This window comes from Hemiscyllium ocellatum, chromosome 15, assembly GCF_020745735.1.
Source record: "Hemiscyllium ocellatum isolate sHemOce1 chromosome 15, sHemOce1.pat.X.cur, whole genome shotgun sequence".
NCBI lineage: Eukaryota > Metazoa > Chordata > Chondrichthyes > Orectolobiformes > Hemiscylliidae > Hemiscyllium > Hemiscyllium ocellatum.
In genome coordinates this window covers 43,077,982-43,102,878 of record NC_083415.1, presented here as the reverse complement: position 1 = coordinate 43,102,878, position 24,897 = coordinate 43,077,982, and the positions used below count along the sequence as shown (strand labels likewise).

The 24,897-nt window shown below is 42.3% G+C and overlaps 1 protein-coding gene across 1 annotated transcript in view; it reads left to right on the top strand.

The window, feature by feature from the left end:
• The window catches only part of ptprt (protein tyrosine phosphatase receptor type T), a 1,408,195-nt gene that overhangs the window by 1,254,164 nt on the left and 129,134 nt on the right, over window positions 1-24,897 (top strand). The window contains exon 20 of the mRNA XM_060836083.1: window positions 11,017-11,104. Within this exon, the coding sequence (XP_060692066.1) occupies window positions 11,017-11,104 (88 nt within the window). The remainder of the gene's footprint in view (window positions 1-11,016; window positions 11,105-24,897) is intronic.

The window sequence follows — 24,897 nt, the reverse complement described above, 5'->3', positions numbered from 1 at the left end:
GCAGAGATGTGTATGTGGTTGGCCATAGCGCATCCTGCACATACCTCAGTCTGGAATCTCTCAAGACATTCTGCATAGAGGTTACCACCGGAATCTCATTGATACTAGTACTGATGCTGGAGAAAAGAATAATTTATCTTTAATTGGCAGGAAGTCAGACTGAAATTTAATTGTCAACAAGATGGAGAAAAGGAAAAGCATTTCAGAAATGGGCAGCAATAAAAGCAAAGCATTGTACTATGAATGCCGGTGATGTGAAATAAAGACAAAGTGTAGCACAAACCAGGTGTAAGTTGCTGACACATGGTACAGGTATAGGAATGGCCTAGCATGGTGACTGCTGGAAAACATGTCAACCATCCTGGCTTAATGTCTGTGCTAAAATCAAAGACAAACCAGAAGGACTGTGAGCCTTTAAGCTCTGCCTGAGTGGGGTGGAAATGCAAGGCAAGATAAGGCAGAGAGCCTATGAGCGTACGCCTGGGTGCAAAGTGAGTGAACTATAAGAAAGCAAATCAGCTGCCCTGAGATGCACCGTAGCTCAATCCACTTGCAGGTCGCATCTCACACATTACATTTTTTAAGGACATATAACATAGTTCTGGCAGCAGCATTGCAATTAAAGCTGCTGGTGCACTTTGAAATGCAGAACCATATTGTAAGTGGATCAGAGATGAGGTGATGCAATTAGGCTGGTACTGATCTGATGCCTACTCCTCTGGACAGGGAGGGTAGGTGAGCATTGCCAGTGAAGGGTGTCCTGAGATGTTGGTGACTGCTGTCCAAGAAGGAGAGCTGGCAGCTAGTTGGAGTTGCCAGGTGACTGCTTTACTTTCAGGTCAGGAATTGTCACTGTCTAGTTTTTATCCAGCCCTCGAAAGAATGGGAAACTACACATCAATGAGGTGAGATGAACTAATAATAATAATAATCATCATCATAATATGCTAATCCAAGCATATAGGCCTCACAGTGCTCACTAGTATGACTCATATCATACTGTTGAATATTTGGTTGGAGAGTCGGACTTTTTGAGCTTGATGCCAAGTATTACCATACTGCTGATTTCACCTGACTTTCTCGACAATATCTACATCGTTCACTGCCTGGGAAGTTTCCATCTATTGTTTCTATATCCTCATGCTGCCAAACCTGCTGACAATTTTCCAACATTTTAACAAATTGACACAAGTGTATTTACTTTTATAGATCTGTGCCCTTTGCATAACTCACAGGTTATGACCCAAACTTCTATTTAATATTGGAATCCTTTACATAATGCCGCCCACATACCAGAATGACAGAAATTGCATTCAGGATTGTCACTCTCTAAAGTGTTATTAATATGAAGTGCCCACCTGTTTTTGATACTACTGTTCCATCTTGTCCACACGCCACATTGATGCAAATTCATCAAATTGCCAACAGGTTGAGAATTCTGCATGTATGCACATACTGACTGCCAAATTAGTGTTACTGCACTGGAAGACAGTGCCAGAAACTCTAGGATTAGTTTGGTCTAATTTTCAGCTATGAAATGCTAGAATTGTCATGTATATTGTTGCATCCTGTTCACCATTACCTGTGTGAAGTAAAATGCGACACATTCCACAGAACAGTATTTAGTACTTTTTGTGGTCTTGTATTTAGAATCATTGAGTCATACAGCCATGGCCCAAATTGTCCAAGCTGACGAGCTAAACTAGACCCGCTTGTTTGTATTTGGCCCATATCCCTCTAAACCTTTCTAATTCATGTACTTTTCCAAATGTCTTTTTAATGTTGTAACTGTATCTACATGTACCACTTCCTCAGGCAGTTCATTGCATATACAAACCACCCTCTGTGTGTAAAAGTTCCCTTTTAAATCTTTCTCCTTTCATCTTAAAAATATGCCCTCTAATTTAGAACTTCACTAACTTAGTTGGAAGTTCAACATTACACTGATAAAGGACCAAAATGGAATGACTCAGACTATCTTTTCATAACAAATAAATACCTTGACTAGGGTTACAATGAGATTTATATGTCCTGAAAAATTGTAAAAAGTGTGAGGTGTGACCAGAATAGGCTCAAAAGTATTTCCTTGACATCAATCAAGAAGCATTTTTGAAAGTTACTGTAAAAATGAAATTTTAAATTATCACTGACAGTTAAAGCAATCTTTTACAATGGTTTTCTCTTTTATGAGTTTAAATCTGTCATACTTCAGCAGACTGGAGCACACTACTTTGCACTTAAAGGGATGTGTTCAGTGCAGGATAATTCTGTAGGTTTTCTGTTGTCATGGTGACAATGCTTATCTTTCGTAGTACTCTTTTTCTTTTAACTTGATTTAAACTAGTGAGCTCAATCAATTCAGTTCTAATTAAACTCTTTTTTTCAACAAATACACCACAGTCCATTGGAAAAGCTTTGTTGAGTCAATCTGAGGGTCAAAGGTAACACTGTATTCTGGGAACGAAGAGCATTTTAATCTGTTGAACAGCACGAAATGCTATATCATCCCTAATAGTTCAATCCTGGCTTTTGAACTTGAACAGCAGTCATGGCACACGTATTTTTCTGAAATGCGAGCCTTCTTTGTTTTAAACTTCCAGCATTTTCAGTTTTTATTTAGGTTTTCAATATCGGTATTTTGATTTCAAGCGCAACTTCAGCAATCTTTAATCCCAGCCACTCTTAAAAGGGGCATGAGGAAGAAATTGGGCAACAAATCTGTTGCATTGGTTCTCCAAATTATAGAATCATAGAATAAATGTATTGATCTATTTATTGTCTTATCATTTTACTGGTGATGATGTTGAAACACCTTTGCCTCTGATGCTGAGGTAGTGGTGTACTATATATTATGAACAACACGTCTTCCAAAATTCAGGTCTGGAAGAAATTCAAATGATTGATGAGGAGCCCTGTGAGCAAAGAATGGCCCCATCTCATTTCATGATTAGATTAGATACAGTGTGGAAACAGGCCCTTTGGCCGAACAAGTCCACACCAACCCTCCGAAGAGCAAACCCAGACCCATTCCCCTAAACCTAAAGTACAGGCAATTTAGCATGGCCAATTCACCTAACCTGAAAATGTGTTGCTGGTCAAAGCACAGCAGGCCAGGCAGCATCTCAGGAATAGGAAATTCGACGTTTCGAGCATGAGCCCTTCATCAGGAATTCCTCGAAACGTTGAATTGAGTAAAAAATGAGGTCTGCAGATGCTGGAGATCACAGCTGAAAATGTGTTGCTGGTCAAAGCACAGCAGGCCAGGCAGCATCTCAGGAATAGGAAATTCGACGTTTCGAGCATGAGCCCTTCATCAGGAATTCCTGATGAAAGACTCATGCTCGAAACGTTGAATTTCCTATTCCTGAGATGCTGCCTGGCCTGCTGTGCTTTGACCAGCAACACATTTTCAGCTGTGATCTCCAGCATCTGCAGACCTCATTTTTTACTCAATTCACCTAACCTGCACATTTTTGGACTATGGGAGGAAACCAGAGCACACACACGCAGAGAATGTGTAAGCTCCACACAGACAGTTGCCTGAGACAGGAATTGAACACAGGTCTCTGGCGCTGTGAGGTAGCAGTGCTAACCATTGTGCCACCGTGCCGTCCAAATGGGAGCACTTGAGTTTGTTCAATCTAGCTAAAAATGGAGAAAGATTTTCATGTTTCTCAAATTCTAAAGAAACTCTGGAGTAATTTCAATGGCTTGGGAATTGTGTGCCATACTCTAACCAGGATACACAGAGCAGCACCAGACATACCTGAAGTGCCAACCTGGGAAAGCCACCAAACAGGACTACTTGCATGCCAAACAGTATACGCAGCAAGTGATAGGCATAGCTAAGCAATCCTACGACCAACGGATCTAAACTCTGCAATCCTGCCACATCCTGTCATGAATGGTGTTGGGCAATTAACAACTCACTGGAGGAGGATGCTCCACAATTATCCCCATCCTCGATGAAAGAAGAACCCAGCACATCAGGTAAAGCTGAGGCTTTCACAGCAATCCTCAGTTTGGCCTCCTCCAGTGGTGAAAAATGTGTTGTTGGAAGAGCGCAGCAGGTCAGGCAGCATCCAAGGAGCAGGAGAATTGACATTTCGGGCATAAGCCCTTCTTCAGGAATGAGGAGGGTGTGCCAAGCAGGCTAAGATAAAAGCTAGGGAGGAGGGACTTGGGGAAGGAGCATTGGGATTGCAATAGGTGGAAGGAGGTTAAGGTGAGGGTGATACGCCGGAGAGGAGGTGGGGCGGAGAGGTCAGGAAGAAGATTGCAGGTCAAGAAGGCAGTGCTGAGTCCAAGGGTTGGGATTGAGACAAGGTGGGGGGAGGGGAAATGAGAAAGCTGGAGAAATCTGCATTCGTCCCTTGTGCTTGGAGGGTTCCTAGGTGGAAGATGAGGCGCTCTTCCTCCAAGCGTCATGTTGCCATGGTCTGGCGATGGAGGAGGCCAAGGACCTGCATGTCCTTGGTGGAGTGGGAGGGGGAGTTAAAGTGTTGATCCACGGGGCGGTTGGGTTGGTTGGTGCGGGTGTCCCAGAGATGTTCTCTGAAACGTTCCGCAAGTAGGCGGCCTGTCTCCCTAATGTAGAGTAGGCCACATCAGGTGCAGTGGATGCAGTAAATGATGTGTGTGGAGGTGCAGGTGAATTTGTGATGGATATGGAAGAATCCCTTGGGTCCTTGGAGGGAAGTGAGGGGGAAGTGTGGGCGCACGTTTTGCATTTCTTGCGGTTGCAGGGGAAGGTGCCTGGAGTGGCGGTTGGGTTGGTGAGGGCTGTGGACCTGAGGAAGGAGTCGCGGAGGGAGTGGTCTTTCCGGAATGCTGATAGGGGAGGTGAGGGAAATATATCCTTGGTGGTGGGGTCTGTTTGGAGGTGGCGGAAATGACGAAGGATGATAAGATGTATCTGGAGGTTGGTGGGGTGGTAGGTGAGGACCAGTGGGGTTCTGTCCTGGTGGCGATTGGAGGGGCGGGTTCAAGGGCGGAGGAGCGGGAAGTGGAGGAGATGCGGTGGAGAGCATCGTCAACCACGTCTGAGGGGAAACTGCGGTCTTTGAAGAAGGAGACCATCTGGGTTGTTCGGTATTGGAATTGGTCCTCCTCTTCAAAGACAGCAATTTCCCCTCAGACGTGGTTGACGATGCTGTCCACCGCATCTCCTCAAGTTCCCACTCCTCCGCCACCTCCAAATAACCTGCTCAGTGATGTGCACTTTGGATTCTGCCAGGGCCACTCAGCTCCTGACCTCATTACAGCCTTTTTTCAAACTTGAATTCCAGAGGTGAGGTGAGAGTGACAGCCCTTGACATCAAGGCTGCATTCAATCAAGTGTGGTATCAAGGGGGCCTAGCAAAACTTGAATCAGTGGGTATCGGTGGGCAATCTCTCCAATAACTAGAGTCATACCTGGCACATAGGAAGATGGTTGTTGGATGTCAGTCATTCCAGCTCCAGGACATCTCTGCAGGACCAACCATCTTCAGCTGCTTCATCATTGACCTTCCATCCATCATAAGGTCAGAAGGGAGGATGTTCGTCAATTATTTCACAACGTTCAGCACCAGTTGTGACTCCTCAGATACTGAAGTAGTCTCTGTCCAAATGCAACAAAATCTGGGCAATGTCCAGGCTTAGTCTGACAAGTGGCAAGTAACATTCATGCCACACAACTGCTAGGCTACGACCATCACCAATAAGAGGCAATCTAACTACCACCCCTTGACATTCAATGGTATTACCAGCACTGAATCCCCTACTATTCTGGGAGTTATCATTGTTCAGAAACTCACCTGGACTCACCACATAAACACAATGGCTACAAGAGCAGGTCAGAGACACGGAATGCTGCGGTGAGTAATTCACCATCTGACTTCCCAAAACCTGTCCTCCATCTACTAGGTACAGGCCAGGAGTGTAACTGAATATCCCCCAGTTGCATGGATGGGTGTAGCCCAACAATACTCAAGAAGCTTGATACCATCCAGGATAAAGCAGCCCACTTGATTGGCACTACATCACTCCCTCCCACCCGGTGCTCAGTAGCAGCAGTGCATACTATCTACAAAATGCACTGCTGAAATTCACCAAAGATCTTCAGACAGCACCTTCTAAACTCACGACCACTTTCATTTAGAAGATAAGGACAGCATATATATGGGAACACCACCAGCTTCAAGTTCCCCTCCAAGCCATTCAATATCCTGACCTGGAAATATATTGCTGTACCCTCACTGACGCTGGATCAAAATCCTGGAATTCCCTTCCTAATGGAATCATGAGTCAACCCACAGCAGGTGGACTGCAGCCGTTAAAGGCAGCTGCTCACCACCTTCTTCTCAAGGGTAACTATGGATGGGCAATAAATGCTGGCCAGCCAGAAACACCCACATTCCACAAAATGATTTAAAAAAACACACAGCCATACCATGTATTCATCAGGCTTCGAATTTTTCTTAAACTTGGGTTGATCACATCACTACCATTCAGTACATTTAAGGCATTAGTTATGACAATGTTTTGTCTCTATGGACAACATAATCAGTAGTCCAACAGAGGAATGGAGCTTTCTGTTTAGATAAACTGTTTAACAGAACATTATAGCATAAGCTAGGCAGATTTAGATCTTCAAAAGCCAGCATATTTGTGATCAGTTTTGCCTGAATTATGTCAGGATATATCAGGATTAATCAAAACAGAATTTCTAAGTGTTTCCCAGGTTTTACAACTGCATTCATCCCAACCTTCCATCCAAACTATTGTCAGGATGTGGAGTTTGGAAACAATCATGCTCCACCCTCAGCCTCTCTGCACTCAAGGATTTCAGCCACACCTAAATCCATTCCAGAGAAGAGTTGTTAGCCTTGAAACATGAATTGTTTTTCTCTTTACAGATGCTACCAGATGTACAGTGTTTCTCCATCATTTTTTTGTTCTTGTCACTCATAAATTGATTTTCCTCAACTTGCAAATTTACCAAAGCAAAATAACTATGCTGTATCTCCAACTCTCAGTATCAGAATTTTTAACCAAATTAATTCTAATTTAAGGTGCTGGTTAATCCAGTGTCAATACATTATTGTGCTCCTCAATAAGCATACAGCATTCACATTATCAAAACCTGCCACAGGCCAAAGTGAAGCTCAATTCCATCAAAGAGAATTTCCTTTTAGAGTTTGCGATGCTATTTCAGTCTATCACACTGAGAAAGTAATTTATCTGTTCTAAGGATATATTGTATTCCACAGGATGAATTGAGAGTAAAATACTCTGAGGACATGTTACACCTTTCATTCAGTGTATTAGAACTGGTTTAAATCCCTTTGACTTTCTGATGTCACAGCTTTGTGAGGTTTCAAAAAATGCAAAAACATTTGATAAGTTCCAATTTACTATTGTTCTCCTGCAATTTATTTTAAATTGTGAATTTGTCCAGGAAGAATAAGTGGAGGGAAAAAGGGGGACAAATGATGACTGAAGGTAGATTAGAGACAACACATTTTAGGCAAATTTTAGGATCTGGCTTTTTTCAGAAGCTAGCTTTCAGACATTTGCAAATCAAGGAATAAAGAACTGCTCAATCTTCCTCAAAATGTTTCTCAAATGGTCCTTTAAATCGGTTCCCTTCAGAATCTCTTCAGAATGTCGTCTTTTAAAATATTCCATTCTCCCATGTCTTAACTTTTGTCTCTCAGATAAATACAGTACCCCATAGAATATTTCAACCTCAAAAAGATCAAGAGCATTAGTCCCTGAAATATCGTATGACATTGGGACTAGAGTAACAAAACTCAAAGTTATTTCAAGTATGCTAGAAATTGCTCAGGTCTAAATATCATTGCTGTTGACATGCTGAAGCTAATTAATTCCGAGTACAAAGTTAAAAATCACACAATACCATGTTATAGTCCAACAGGTTTAATTGGAAGCACACTAGCTTTTGGAGAGATGCTCCTTCATCAGATGATAGAGGAGGGCTCGATCGTAACATAGAATTTATAGCAAATATTTACAGTGTGATGTAACTGAAATTATACATTGAAAAATCGATTGTCTGTTAAGCCTTTCATCTGTTAGAATACAGTGATAGTTTCACTTCTTTCATGTGTAAATCACAAAACCTTTTTTAAAAGTTGCATTCTCGGGTTAGCTGCTAACAATGGTGATAGCTAGACAATATGTTGAAGATGTTGGCCCCCTGTGTTCTCTGTCTATGCCATGATGTTTAGATTGATTCTAATCTAAAAAGTGAGATAACGGAGTTTTACATAAATTCATGCAGCTTTTGAGCTCAAAGTTCTACATGAATGCATGTAGTTTTTGAGCAAAGTACAGTGTAACCCTGCAAGAAACCTCACAAAGAAGTGAAACTATCACTGTATTCTAACAGATGAAAGGCTTAACAGACAATCAATTTTCAATGTATAATTTCAGTTACTTCACACTGTAAATTTTTGCTATAAATTCTGTGTTACGATCGAGCCCTCCACTATCACCTGATGAAGGAGCGTCGCTCCGAGAGCTAGTGTGCTTCCAATTAAACCTGTTGGACTATAACCTGGTATTGTGTGATTTTTAACTTTGCCCACGCCGTCCAACACTGGCATCTCCAAATTCTGAGTACAATGAATTGATAAAAATTGCAAATGGCTCTTTATTCTGCAAAAACTGAACAAAAAAGAAATAAGCCCAACAATAATTTTCATTTATTTTATTGTTTGTGAAGTCTTATAGTATCAAAGTTAAACCTTTTTACAAGTAAATAAACCCAAAACAAGGCAGTTGTATCCCAGCAAAACACAAACTTAGAAGAGAAAAGATTCAATGGCAATTCCAAGCCATCACTTCAGGACCTGAGTCATTGGTGACCTCTAATCAAATTCTGGATCAGTGGTGCTGGAAGAGCACAGCAGTTCAGGCAGCATCCAACGAGCAGCGAAATCGACGTTTCAGGCAAAAGCCCTTCACAGGAATAAAGGCAGTGAGCTGGAAGCATGGAGAGATAAGGTAGAGGAAGGTGGGGGTGGAGAGAGAGTAGCATAGAGTACAGTGGGTGAGTGGGGGAGAGATGAAGGTGATAGGTCAGGGAGGAGAGGATGGAGTGGATAGGTGGAAAAGGAGCTAGGCAGGTTGGACAAGTCCGGACAAGTCATGGGGACAGTGCTGAACTGGAAGTTTGAAACTAGGATGAGGTGGGAGAAGGGGAAATGAGGAAGCTGTTGAAGTCCACATTGATGCCCTGGGGTTAGATTAGATTAGATTACTTACAGTGTGGAAACAGGCCCTTCGGCCCAACAAGTCCACACCGACCCGCCGAAGCGCAACCCACCCATACCCCTACATTTACCCCTTACCTAACACTACGGGCAATTTAGCATGGCCAATTCACCTGATCCGCACATCTTTGGACTGTGGGAGGAAACCGGAGCACCCGGAGGAAACCCACGCAGACACGGAGAGAACGTGCAAACTCCACACAGTCAGTTGCCTGAGTCGGGAACTGAACCCGGGTCTCAGGCACTGTGAGGCAGCAGTGCTAACCACTGTGCCACCGTACCACCCACTGTGCCACCGTTGAAGTGTTCCAAGGCGGAAGATGAGGCGTTCTTCCTCCAGGCGTCTGTGGTGAGGGAGTGTCGGCGAAGGAGGCCCAGGACCTCCATGTCCTCGGCAGAGTGGGAGGGGGAATTGAAATGTTGGGCCACGGGGCGGTGTGGTTGATTGGTGCGGGTGTCTCGGAGATGTTCCCTAAAGCGCTCTGCTAGGAGGCGCTCAGTCTCCCCAATGTAGAGGGGACCGCACCGGGAGCAACGGATACAATAAATGATATTAGTGGATGTGCAGGAAACACTTTGAAGGATGTGGAAGGCTCCTTTAGGGCCTTGCATAGAGGTGAGGGAAGGGGTGTGGAAACAGGTTTTGCAATTCCTGCGGTGGCAGAGGAAGATGCCAGGATGGGAGGGTGGGTCGTAGGGGGGTGTGGACCTGACCAGGTAGTCACGGAGGGAACGGTCTTTGCGGAAGGCGGAAAGGGGTGGGGAGGGAAATATATCCCTGGTGGTGGGGTCTTTTTGGAGGTGGCGGAAATGTCGGCGGATGATTTGGTTTATGCGAAGATTGGTAGGGTGGAAGGTGAGCACCAGGGGCGTTCTGTTCTTGTTACGGTTGGAGGGGTATGATCTGAGGGCGGAGGTGCGGGATGTGGACGAGATGCGTTGGAGGGCATCTTTAATCACGTGGGAAGGGAAGATTTTGACCTCTAATCAAAGTCAGGAAATGGCACCAAATGAGAATTCAGCAGGCACAGATGGGCTGCTGTCTGGCAGTTTGAATTGTGTGCAATACACAGTGCACCCATGTCCCAATGTAAGAAGGTCAGTATGATTTTTTAAAAATTCTCATTCTTTGGAGTCTAAGCAATTTCTCCTTACCCAGGCCTCCACCTTCTTCTGTGGCCAAATTATGTTTGTCACAAAGCAGCTACATCTCATTGTTGTGTACTGTGGTATATGTTACATTGCATTGCAAAAGCTGAGTAATGAATCCCAGCACAGGAATCCCAATTCACTCTCATCGGCTCAACTTCAAAAATAGTTTTATTTCAACAATAGTTTCTTCCCAAGCAGTAGGTTTACAAATCCTACTTCCTGTCACCTTCTGACAGGAACCAAGCAGAGTTCCAAAGAATGCATTCTATTACTTTATATATGAAGCATTGTTGATGTGTGGTATATACTGTGGCATGAGGTGGATATTGTATAAGATGAAAGCAGAATTGAATAATCGTTTCAGTAATTCATTGAAGAATGTTAGTTTTACATGTTCTTTCTATGTCCAGGTCAACTTAAAGGTAATGGAATAATATTTAATAAATAATAAGTTTTCACAAAGTAGCTACTATTTTGCTGCAAAAACAGGTTTGTGGAGGTCATTCTTCAAAGTGTTGTGAAAAGTTTGCAGTTTATTTGTCAAAAGCAGTGTTTCGAGCAAACAATGTTCTTCCCTTTTCAGAGTTTGTCAGAAGGACAGTCAGCAGCTTGGGACACTGCCAAGAAAGAGGAAAATCGCTCCAAGAACAGATATGGGAACATCATTGCTTGTAAGTGTATGCTATATTGAAGGGATGTGTTTTATTAATATCAGTCTATACCTCTATTTTCCAAAGGAATATATTCTAATAAGGGTTAGCAATGAAAATTAAACAAAAATCTTAATGAAAAATGATTGATTTATAAACTATGCCTATTTACCGACCAGCCAGAAAACCTGAGTAAACTAAACTGGATTTCATACAAATTTTAAATCAATGCCTCCAATTCACTGGGTTGGGTTTCCCTTGGTGGGAGCAAAGCTGTTGAGTATCAAATAGAGCCAACATTTGACTGATTGGCTGCATGCAGAAAACATCACCTCAGGGCTTCTTGGTGGCTGTGCCTTCCCTGGTAATGAGTGGCTAGGCTTATTCTCCAGGTGGAAAATGGGGGGGCGGGGGGGGGGGGGGGGGGGGGGGGGTTGTTGGTATGGGGGTCAGTGATTGAGGTTAGGGAAGAACCTGGGGTAAGAGCATTCCAGTTTGATTTTGTGGAAGAAGGGGGAGCATTCCACCTTCCATGTCTCCGAAATATACCATAAAACTTAGCCGCAGCCTCCTCTTCAACTTGACCACTCGCTAAAATTGTATACAATGCATGCTGCATCCAGTTGTGTTAAAATGGCAAGCATACTTCTGTATGTGATTTTTTTTCAGCGTAGACTAAAATAGAGTGGAACATATAGAAAGTTAATACTGAACTAAAACAATTTATTATGGTAGAAACAAATAAGGATTCTTTTACATTCCTCCTTTCTTAATGAATAGGTTAAATGTTGTTCAGGCTTGCATTCAAATGGTTGACTGTGCATTTCTTTTCAATTTATTTATAAATCTAAGCTAATCACCATTTCCTTTCTTTAAGAGAATACCTTTTTCTCTTGACTTAAACTTTCAGAATTTAAGGATATTGTCAGGAATGGATGGATTGAGTTATCGGCAAAGGTTGGATAGATTGGGGCATTTTTTCACTAGAGCATAGGAGGTTGCGGATTGACCATACAGAGGGTTTTTAAATCATGAGAGATATAAATAAGGTGAATAGTAGGTGTTTGTTTTTTCCCTAAGGTGGGAGATTTCAGGACGAGGGGCATATTTTTAAAGTCAGAGGAGAAAGATTAAATAAGAATGTGAGGAGCAACGTTTTTACACACAGAATGGTTCATGTGTGAAATGAACTTTCAGAGGAAGTGGTGGATGTGGGTACAGTTACAACATTTAAAAGACTTTAAGATAGGTACATGAATAGGAAAGGTTTGGAGGAATATGAGTGAAGCACAGGCAGGTGGGATTATTTAGTTTGGGATTCCGTTAGGAAGACATTAAGGAGATTTAAACAATCCTTAGATAAGCATATGGATGATTTTGGGATAGTTTAGGAGGATGAGTTGAGAATAGTTCACAGGTCGGCGCAACATCAAGGGCCAAAGGACCTGTTCTACGTTGTATTGTTCTATGTTCTATATTCTATAATGGTCGGCATAGACTGGTTAGACCAAAGGGTCTGTGTCTATGCTGTATGGCTCAATGATTCTATAAAGTAGGGAAGCACCTTGACTTGTCTTGAGCTAAGTCTGAGGGGAATGTTTCTTTAACATGGATTGATTTTGCCCTTCAGTTGAATTTGTCCCCTCTGTCTGACTTTGACTTGGTTCTGAACTGGTTCCAGGCACGGCTTGTGTTGGAGGAAGTGTTGGTTCTTGACTCATATCACAACTATCCAATTCATCAGATTAATTTGATTCTTTGTAATTCCCTTCTTCTTCGTGAATCTCTGAAGATAAAACATGATCGATGTGTGCAAATTTAACCTTTCTACCACCAACCATCTCGACTAAATATGTTCAAGGAACGCAAATTTTAATGCCTTTTTCTGTTGGCCACTTTGACCACTTATGGTACTTTATTTAACATGGGTGAGGTGCCATAGGAATGGAGGTGCCTAATGTTTTGCCTTTATTTAAGAAAGGCTTATTTAAGGGCAAGCCTGGGAATTATAGACCTGTAAGCCTGACATCAGTGATGGGTAAGTTGTTGGAGATAATTCTGGAAGATAGAATTTTTACATACATTTGAAGAGGCAAGGAATGATTAGAGATAGTCAGCACAGTTTTGTGCAAGGGAAATCGTGTCTCAGAAACTTGATTAGGTTTTTGGGGAAGTACACGAAAAAGATTGATGAGGGCAAAGTGGTAAGCATTGTTTTCTTGGACTTTTGTAAAGCCTGCGATGAGGTTCTGTATGGGAAACTAATTAATAAAATCAGATCACATGGGATTCAGGATGAGCTTGCTATTTGATAACAAAATTGGCTTTATGGTAGGGGAGAGATGGTGGTGGTGGGCGTTTACTTTTATACTGGAGGTCCATAACCAGCAGTGTTCAGCAGGGAACAGTGTTGGGTCCACTTTTTTTTTGTTATATATGTTCATGATTTGGATGATTAATAAGGATGACACCAAGGTTTGTTGGTATAGTGAACAGTGAAGAACTTTATCTATGATTGCAAAGAGATCTTGAACAATTGATTCAATGGACTGAGGGGTGGCAGATGGAGTTTATTTTGGATAAATGTGAGTTATTGCATTTGGTAAAACAAACAAGAGCAGAACTTAAACAATTAATGGCAGGGCCGTGGGTAGTGTGATAGAATAGAGAGACCTAGGGGTTCAGGTACATAATTCTTTGAAACAGGGTGGTAAAAAATGTATTTAGCACGCTTGCCTTCATTGCTAACACCTTTGAGACAGGGGTTGGGACATCATGTTGAGGTTGTAAAGGAGGTTGGAAGGCCTATTCTGGAATATTGTGTACAGACCCAGTCACCATGTTATAGGGAGGATATTATTAAATTAGAGAGGGTTCAGAAAACATTTATCAGCATGTTGCTGAGAATGGAGGGTTGTGCTTTAACTTTGCCCACTTACGTCTGATGAGGGACATTATTAAAAGCCTTCTGAAAGTCCAAATGCACCACCTTGTCTCTCTTACCATTTCTACAAATTACATCCTCAAAACCCACAAGAAGATTTAATAAGTATGATTTGCCTTTCATAATCTCATGCTTGCTTTTTATAATCCTATTGATGCTTTCTAAAATTCTGCTATTGTGTGTTTTATTAGATTCTATTATTTTTCCCACTGCTGATATGAGACAACTCGACTGTGATTCTTTGACATTTTCTCTCCTTCCCTTTTTAAATAATGGGGTAACGTTGCCAACCTCCAATCTGCAGGAGCTGCTCCAGAGTCCATTGGATTTTGGAAGGTGACTGCCAATGCACCAGTATTTCTGGGGCAATTTCTTCAGGTACTCTAGATATAGATTATCAGGCCCTTGTGATTTGTTAGCCTTTAACCCCATTCATTTCTCTAGTACCACTTTCTTCGTAATACTGATTTCCTTTAATCTCACCATCTCACTGGACCCTTGGTTCCTTACCATTTCTCAAAAGGTATTTGTGGCATATTCTGTGAAGACAGAAACAAAATGTGTGTTCAATTCTTCTGCCATTTCTTTGTTCCCCAATTAAATTTCCTTAGCTTCTGACTGTAAAGAATCTACATAAGTATTTCCAGATCTTCTTTTCTTTGCCTGGTTATTGAAGCTTGCTCTGTAAATTTCTACATTCTCTGTGATTTCCCCCCACCCCCCCAAACTTTTTGTCATCTTTTACTTATTTTTAAAATGCTCCTCAGCCTCGAGCTTGCTGCTTTTATGACAATTTATATATCTTCGCTTTGGATCCAATGCTATCCCTAATTTCTATTGCAGGCCATGTTTAAGCTATCTTCCCTCTTATTTTTGCACATGACAGGAATAAATAATTGTTGTAGTACATGCACATTTTTAAAAATATGAATCTTTGCCCAGCCAATATCAACCTTGTTCATAAGGTTCCAAACTCTATCTTTGCCAATTTGTGCATCATACTCTCACCATTCCCTTTATTTAGATTCAGAACCCTTGTTTCAGATTCTATCACTTCACTTTCCATTTTAAGGAAGAATTCTATCAAATTGTGGTCATTCTTCCCCAAGGGATCCTGTGCAACAAGAACAATCAATATAATAAACAGCTGTTGCATGTCAAATTCTGCAAAAGTAATGCGCAGCCACTGCCATGGTCTAGCTGTCCATTTCCATACTTGCAAGGGAACCAGTGGCTCCCTTTTTTACAGCTTGACATACACTACATTGTTTCACTCTGTCTCCTTTGTCCATTTTTTTTAACCCTGGCCACCAAAAATAGCTTCCCATGACATGCTTTCTCAAACATATTCCTAAGAGTAGTAAGGGTATGGAATATTTTGCCTTCATCGGTAGTAGATTCACCAAGTTTAAGTGTATTTAAGTCGTCATTGGACAGGCAAGTGGACATACATCGAATAGTATAAGTGGGATCAGCTTCAGATTAGTATGGCAGGGTGATGCAACATCAAGGGCCGAAGGGCTTGTATTGCGCTGTAATGTTCTATGTTAATCAGGAAGATTCCAGAACAACTGGATTCTGGATCTTTCCAGAATTACAATTGTGGCTCCCCACGTAACATGACCTTTTTCAACTGACAACCTATTCAAAAGTATTTTTTTTAAAAAGCCTTCCAAAAGCCTTGGTGGTCATCTTCCAAAATCCTATGGACTCTAGAGCAGCTCCTGCAGATTGGAGGATGGCAATGTAACCCCACAATTTAAAAAGGGAAGGAGAGAAAATATCAGATAGTCACAGTCCAGTAGCCTCATATCAGTAGTGGGAAAAAAGTAGACTCGATTATAAAAGACACAATAATAGAATTTTAGAAAGCGTTGATAGGATTATATCTATATGGGCCACTCATTTGTAATATAGTCAAACAGCCTCGACAATACAGAGTGATCATTAGTTGTTCTACCAATATCTTCTGCTGTGATTGGCAACTCATCTGCATGAAAAGAAAAAATACATTCTCCCTGTTTGAGTTCCATATCACATAGAGATGGTAATCCAGACATACATCAGCATTACAAAGATCCTCCAATTGTCTGTATTTAATGTCAGAGCTGAAAATGTGTTGCTGGAAGAGCGCAACAGGTCAGGCCAGAACCAAGGAGAAGGAGAATTGACGTTTCGGGCATGAGCCCTTCTTCAGGAATGAGGAAAGTGTGCCAAGCAGGCTAAGATAAAAGATAGGAAGGAGGGACTTGAGGGAGGGGTGTTGGTAATGCGATAGGTGGAAGGAGGTTAAGGTGAGGGTAATAAGGTGAGGGTGATAGGCCGGAATAGGTGTGGGGGCGGAGAGGTCAGGAAGAAGGTTGCAGGTTAGGAAGGTGGTGTTGAGTTCGAGGGTTGGGATTGAGACAAGGTGGGGGGAGGGAAATGTGGAAACTGGAGAAATCTGAGTTCATCCCTTGTGGTTGGAGGGTTCCTAGGCAGAAGATGAGGCACTCTTCCTCCAGCCGTCGTGTTGCGATGGTCTGGCGATGGAAGAGTCCAAGGACCTGCATGTCCTTGGTGGAGTTGGGGGGGGAGTTGAAGTGTTGAGCCATGGGGTGGTTGGATTGGTTGGTCTGGGTGTCCCAGAGGTGTTCTCTGAAACGTTCCGCAATTAGGCGGCCTGTCTCCCCAATATAGAGGAGCCACATCGGGTGCAGCGGATGCAGTAATTGATGTGTGTGGAGGTGCAGGTGAATTTGTGGCGGATATGGAAGGATCCCTTGGGGCCTTGGAGCGAAGTAAGGGGGGAGGTGTGGGCGCAAGTTTTGCATTTCTCTAGGTTGCAGGGGAAGATGCCAGGAGTGGAGGTTGGGTTGGTGGGGATGTGGACCTGACGAGGGAGTCACGGAGGGAATGGTCTTTTCAGAATGCTGGTGGGGGAGGGGAGGGAAATATATCCCTGGTGCTGGGGTCCGTTTGGAGCTGGCAGAAATGGCGACGGATGATACAATGTTGGTGGTTGGTGGGTGGTAGGTGAGGACCAGTGGGGTTCTGTCCTGGTGGCGATTGGAGGGGCAGGGCTCAAGGGTAGAGGAGATGCGGTGGAGAGCATCGTCGACCATGTTTGGGGGGAAATTGCGGTCTTTGAAGAAAGAGGCCATCTGGGTTGTTCAGTATTGGAACTGGTCCTCCTGGAAGCAGATGCAGCAGAGACAGAGGAATTGGGAATATGGGATGGCATTTTTACAGAGGGCAGGGTGGGAGGAGGTGTAGTCTAGGTAGCTGTGGGAGTCGGTCAATTTTTAGTAAATGTCAGTGTTGATTCGGTCGCCCGAGATAGAAATGGAGAGGTCTAGGAAGGGGAGGGAGGAGTCTGAGACGGTCCAGGTAAATTTGAGGTCGGGGTGGAAGGTGTTGGTAAAGTGGATGAACTGTTCAACCTCCTTGTGGGAGCACAAGGCAGCGCCGATACGGTCAACGATGTAGCGGAAGAAAAGGTGGGGGGTGGTGCCAGTGTAGCTGCGGAAGATGGACTGTTCCACATATCCTACAAAGAGGCAGGCATAGCTGGGGCCCATGCGGGTGCCCATGGCAACTCCTTTGGTTTGGAGGAAGTGGGAGGATTAGAAAGAGAAGTTGTTCAGAGTGAGGACCAGTTCAGTCAGTCGAAGGAGGGGTCAGTGGAAGGGTACTGGTTGGTTTTTGCACCTGATGTGGCCTCCTCTATATTGGGGAGACAGGCCGCCTACTTGCGGAACGTTTCAGAGAACACCTCTAGGACACCTGGACCAACCAACCCAACCACCCCGTGGCTCAACACTTCAACTCCCCCTCCCACTCCACCAAGGACATGCAGGTCCTTGGACTCCTCCATCGCCAGACCATCACAACACGACGGCTGGAGGAAGAGTGCCTCATCTTCCACCTAGGAACCCTCCAACCACAAGGGATGAACTCAGATTTCTCCAGTTTCTTCTTTTCCCCTCCCCCCACCTTGTCTCAGTCCCAACCCTCGAACTCAACACCACCTTCCTAACCTGCAATCTTCTTCCTGACCTCTCCGCCCCCACCCCCACTCCAGCCTATCACTCTCACCTTATCACCCTCACCTTAACCTCCTTCCACCTACGCATTTCCAACGCCCCTCCCCCAAGTCCCTCCTCCCTATCTTTTATCTTAGCCTGCTTGGCACACTTTCCTCATTCCTGAAGAAGGGCTCATGCCCGAAACATCGATTCTCCTGCTCCTTGGATGCTGCCTGACCTGCTGCGCTTTTCCAGCAACACATTTTCAGCTCTGATCTCCAGCATCTGCAGTCCTCACTTTCTCCTGTATTTAATGTCATACTTACAAGCAGACAAAACCAAAGCCCAGCTTTGCATTCAGGCTGCAACTAAAGTAAATATTGAATCCTTTAGAATCAACAGCACCACCAGTGGCTTATGATCAGTTTAATTGTGAAATTATGACCAAACAGGCATTGTAGACTTTTATTTCCTGGTGTGTCAGGTTTATTCTGAATATCAGTAACCCAAGGCAATTGTAACATGGGATATACTCATTATGAAAATGATGTATGCTACAAAATTGTACCCGTACACTGCTTATAATCACAAGTGAACTTGTTATCATAGACCTGTCTGAGGATCAGCCAGAAACAGGTAGCTAGGTTGCTCCATCTCAGTCTCCAGCTGCTGATCAAATAATCTCCTCCTGAGTGAGGTAACCATTCTCTGAAGCCTCCTCTTCTCGTACAAACAATCCTGTGTATTCAAACATTGACACTATCCACTCTCCAGCAAAGTATCAGTTTGACTACTGGTCAATAACTCAAATGTGTCACGTATCTGAATAGTTTGAATCATTGCTTGTTAAATCTTACCGTGTTTCCAAAGAAATGGCTCAACTGTTGAACCTTTTTAATAAATTTTGATCTCAGGCCAGCTTGTTCAAGCTGCTCACCACCTTTGTATCATCTAATCAACCGAATGATATTTACAGAGCACAATCCTTTGGCAATCACAAGGTTATCTGATAAGTAGTTGACATTATTACATCCAATTTCTTGTTTCCGAGGAACAGTCACTCAACCCAAAATGTTAACTCTGATTTCTGTCCACCGATGCCCACAGACCTGCCAAACTTTTCCATCAATTTCTGTTTTTATCTCCAATACCCTCACTGGGTGACTGATCCCTTGTTCCAAACCAATACCTTTCTGTAATTTCTGTTGGGCTTGGAGCTGTAGTGGAGCTCAAGCTTACACAAAATGGATGAAAGTCTTTTCCTTCAGCAGGAACATTCTTGAGTGTTTTGTACATTTCTGGTTCTACTTCAGTGAGAAATGTGGACTTTTTCCTTTTCCCCATCGACCGACTAGATTATCAGGAACATTCAGGATATTAGCAGTGAAAAATATGTCAAGCTGTTCCACTTATGTATCAAAAGACTCTTGATCATGATTGTACCCTGCACTCTGTCAGTAATACCTGTTGATGTAGCCATCTTTGAAACTTACGCGTATAAATGGGAATATCTCTTTTTAAAACTATGTCTCAGTAAAGAAAATCTCAAAATTCCCCTAGGAATTTGTTGGATGCTTATCTAACCCAAATGTATGTAGCATGGACAGCCACAATCTTACACCATCACCAAATGTGATAGCTTTGCAAGGAAGATTGATACGGTGTGCAGCATATGGAAAATCAACACTGAATTAAAGATGGTTTATTCTGGTCTATGCACGCAAATACAAAAGGGCACAAGAGGGTGCTTTTCCATTCTGTGTACCTTAGAATCAGAGATTTGAAACGGCATATCACTTGATACAGACAGCCCCAAAGAGTCAGCCCTGAGGGAGGAAGATAGCGACAAGGGCAATAGGACACTTAGCAGTGTTGTTTGGCTGGAAGCCACAAAATCTCCACAAGCTTTTCATTATAGTTTATTGAGCTAAGGGCAAAGATATACTCCCATTATTGTACTCCTGCACTAAGATAAGTGTCTACTAAACTTTTGATGATATATGCACCAATAGAAAACAAGGGAATTGTTCTTAAATTTTAAATTTTCTCACCACACATGAAGTTGCACTGGGGTTGATGAAGCAAAAATAGTAAAAAGAAACAAAAACAGAAACTGCTGGAGAACCTTAGCAGACCTTGGCAGCACCTGTGGAGAGAAAACAGGGTTAACATTATGAGTTTAGTGATCCTTCTTAGGAATTGATAGAGTCATAGAATCATAGAGATGTACAACACGGAAACCTTCGGTCCAACTTGTCCATGCCGGTCAGATATCCCAACCCAATCTAGTCCCACCTGCCAGCACCCAACCCGTATCCCTCCAAACCCTTGCTGTTCATATACCCATCCAGATGCCTTTTAAATGTTGTAATTGTACTCGTTTCCACCACTTCCTTTGGCAGCTCATTCCATATACATATCACCCTCTGCATGAAAACGTTGCCCGTTAGGTGTCTTTTATATCTTTCCTCTCTATCCCTAAACCGATGCCTTCTAGTTCTGGACTCTCCCACCCCAGGGAAAAGACTTTGTCTATTTACCCTATCCATGCCCCTCATGATTTTATAAATCTCTATAAGGTCACCCCTCAACCTCCAATGCTCCAGGGAAAACAGTCCTAGCCTATTCAACCTCTCCCGATAGCTCAAATCCTCTAACCCTGGCTACATCCTTGTAAGTCTTTTCTAAACCCTTTCAAGTTTCACAATATCCTTCCAATAGGAAGGAGACCAGAATTGCACGCAATAATCCAAAAGTTGCCTAACCAATGTCCTGTACAGTTGTAACATGACCTCCCAACTCCTGTACTCAATACTCTGACCAGTAAAGGAAAGCATACCAAACGCATTCTTCACTATCCTATCTACCTGCGACTCCACTTTCAAAGAACTATGAACCTGCAGTCCAAGGTCTCTTTGTTCAGCAACAAGGACCTTACCATTAAGTATATAAGTCCTGTTAAGATTTGCTTTTCCAAAATGCAGCACCTCGCATTTATCTGAATTAAACTCCATCTGCCACTTCTCAGCCCATTGGCCCATCTGGTCAAGATCCTGGTGTAATCTGAGGTAACCTTCTTCACTATCCACTACACCTCCAATTTTGGTGTCATCTGCAAACCCACTAACTATACCTCTCTTGGAGGAAGAAGTGGTATTTATCATAATGAAAAGGGATTCAGGGGAAAAAAGAGTGATTTGGATAGGTGGAGATGGAGCGCAGAAAGACAGAGAGGAAAAAGTTGAGCTGCATGTGATAACACCAACCAAAGGGCTCATTATTTTTGTGTCCAGTTGTCATGCTTGAATGAGTTTAGTTTTTGACCTCAAGGAAATTATCTCCTCAAATCGTTTTATTAAAGAATGCAGAATCGTTCTGGGTTCATAGAGGCATTATGGTTTTGCATATTTATTTAGTATTCAGTACGGAGTTCCCTAATCCTGTAAAAGAAAATTACAATCTCCTCTTCAAAGGAGCTCTTAACCACATTGACCATCTGGAGAAGGTTGGGACAAGATATATATTCCTACTTGAGAGAGAATTCCTTGTTTTGAAGTATGCATAATTTCTCTATTATCTGACATCCATTGTGTTCTAAAGTTGTTTTTAACATACCTTTAATCTTAACTATTATACCTCCTGGACCATGCAGATACACTGCCTTAAACTTTAAACAATGTCTCTTCAACACTGAAATAGCACCTTATAGAAAACAAAGATCTGTGGATGTTTATATTACCTAATATTACAGTTACTGTCCCTGTATCAAGCTTAAAAGGTATCCATTAAATACTTCTCGTCAAAAAATAGGGTCTGGATCATATATTTTCTTCGGGAATACCTTTAGTCATTCTTAGGTATTCTGCTATTGTAGGTTGTTCTACCTCATTAATTACTTTATGAGTAGCTATTTCTTTTCTTACTGCATAGCATACTTCCGAAAAGTGACCTGTTATTTCACAGATAAAGCATATTCTTTTATGTGCGTTAGTATATGGTGTCTGTCGTACTTTCTGAACTAGCTTCTCATATGAGATCTTTAGGTTTTTTTAACCTTAAGAACTGAATAGTTTATGTTAGTCTCCTCCAATAAGGTTCATCTCATCATTTTTGAATTGATCTGTATTGTTTCCTGATTTGTTTTCACTCACTAGCTGTACGGCTTTCTTCAGAGTCAAACTTCTTTTAACAATACATGTGACACAGATTCATCACAATTCCAACAACAATTCTGTCTCTTATGAATTCTGACTCTCCATGTGATGTTATTGTTCTCTACTAATCTGTAAAGGTCAATAATGAAATTATTGGTGGATTCTCCTGAATGTTAATTTGTCAATTACGTCTTTTGAAGCATTTTATTTATTCTGAGATTAATTATAGTTATCTCAGAATAAAAGAATTTCATCAGAAGTATCTGTGGTTCTTTTGCCCCCTTGCCAATATTATAGCGTTATCAGTTATAAACCCAAGCAAATACAAAGTGTGCATATTTGTTTCACAGCATATTTTTAATCCAGTTTGGAAGCAGTTTTCTATTGTAGGAATTATTTTCTGCAAGATGTCCAATTGTGTGTTCTATTTCGCTCAAGTAAATCTTCCTGACAATATTATTTCTACAGACATGTCCTCGTAACTTAATTACTTTCTTTCTTCACTTTATAAATTTTTGATTATGTAGTATAGTGTGTGTAATGCTGTACCTACAAAGTTTTTGTGTTCTTGTGCAGTCAAAATGGAGGCTTCCTGCATTTTGGAAACAAATTGGAGGATTCCCAATTTCTGCAAGTAAAATGGATGATTCACACTTTTTTTTCTGGGTGCTGTAGGTGAATCCCATTAGTTGTGGCTTTAATAAAGTTTTCCAGTTCCATTCACAGCTTTACTGAATGATTCCTGCTGCTTGCAAATTCCGATTTCCTAAATAACCTTATTGAGTGAATCAATTCTTCACAGCTCTATAAAATGAATTTTGTTCAATTACTGGAATTCTACAGACAATTTTCACTGTCTGTGGCACTGCTAATCATCCCTCTCTGCGCCACAGTCCTTGCCTGGAAGAGATCTCTGCCTGCATTTTGAATAAATGCTTGTCAGCTTCATCACAGTTTAAATGATGGATCTCCCACCTTTTGTACAATCTCAATAGTCTCCTAATTTTTTTCTTCCTTTAGACTCCCTACTTCGTTTTTAGTTTACACCTTTTTTCCCACAATTCTGACCATGCAACCTTCCTATCCACAACCCCATTTATAATTGGCTATATGGTTGTTGATGTTGGAGTTGGCAGATGTGTGTGTTTGTGGATACTTCACATTACTGTTGAGCTGCGAGATTGGCCCAAGGTGAGAGCAGCGATTGTGAAGGGTGCAATATGGGTTGAATGAATATTAGATGGTCGATGCATTGTATTGCAGAAAGTAGATGCAATGCATTGAAGTTGTGAAGCTGACCGTGTTACTGTTATTGTGAAGCGTGATTGTGAGTCTGGACCTTACCTTGTCAAATCATTAATTTTATTGTAGCGATAAAGTCATACTCTGGAATCAATGTCACTGGGTGTGGTCTCTCATCAAGGTCTTCCATCCCATCTGTGTCTTCCTTTCCCCCAGCAGGGGCAGAGTATGATTTCTTCCCCTGGACATCTTCGTTAAATAAGGTGACCAATTCTGTGCAAAGTAATCTAGACCTCACCCAGTATGCTGTATAAATGAAGCATAACCTCTCTAGTTTTGTATTCAATTTCTTTTGCAATACATGATAACATTAACTTTCCTAATTGCTTGCTGTACCTACTTATTAACCTTTTAATGGACATCATTTATTTAAATATCTGGGAACAAAGACTTGAAAGAAATCTGGATTTTGCATTTTAATCAGCAGTCTACTTCCTAACTGATGAAAGAATTCAACAAGACAGCTAGTTTTAAAGTTGTTAACTTATTGCTTACAAATACTGTTGAAAAATGTGTTGCTGGAAAAGTGCAGCAGGTCAGGCAGCATCCAAGGAGCAGGAGAATCGAGGTTTCGGGCATAAGCCCTTCTTCAGGAATGAGGAAGGTGTGCCAAGCAGACTAAGATAAAAGGTAGGGAAGAGGGACTAGAGGGAGGGGCGTTGGGAATGCGATAGGTGGAAGGAGGTTAAGGTGAGTGTGATAGGCCGGAGAGGGGGTGGGGGCGGAGAAGTGGGGGAGAAGATTGCAGGTCAAGAAGGCGGTGCTGAGTCCTAGGGTTGGGACTGAGATAAGGTGGGGGGAGGGGAAATGAGGAAGCTTCCTCATTCCTGAAGAAGGGCTTATGCCCAAAATGTCGATTCTTCTGCTCCTTGGATGCTGCCTGGCCTGCTGCGCTTTTCCAGCAACACATTTTTCAGCTCTGATCTCCAGCATCTGCAGTCCTCACTTCCTCCATACAAATACTGTGTCTTATACCTCCCTATCATAATATACCTGAGGAAGAAGTGGAACTCCAAAAGCTTGCAATTTCAAAGAAACCTGTTGGACTAAAACCTGCTGCCATTTGATTTTTGAACTTGTCTGCCCCAGTCCAACCCTGGCATCTCCACAACATAATATGGTGCTCTGGAGACACAGTGGTAGTGTCCCACCATGTCAGCCAGAAGGCTTGGATTCAATTTACAGCTGTGCCGGAGGGATGCCACAACTTCTCTGACATCTGTTGGAATTGTTGGTTTTCAGATGAACTCATGCCCAAGATTATTTGAAAGAGGAACAGGGGAATTTTCCCTTGTTTCCTGAGCAATAATTATCCCTGAACTAAATCACCAAGGGGGAATGGGTTGGTTTTGTGGAAGAAGTGCTGGTGATCCTGTCTGTGCACATTGTCAAATCAAATGACAACCT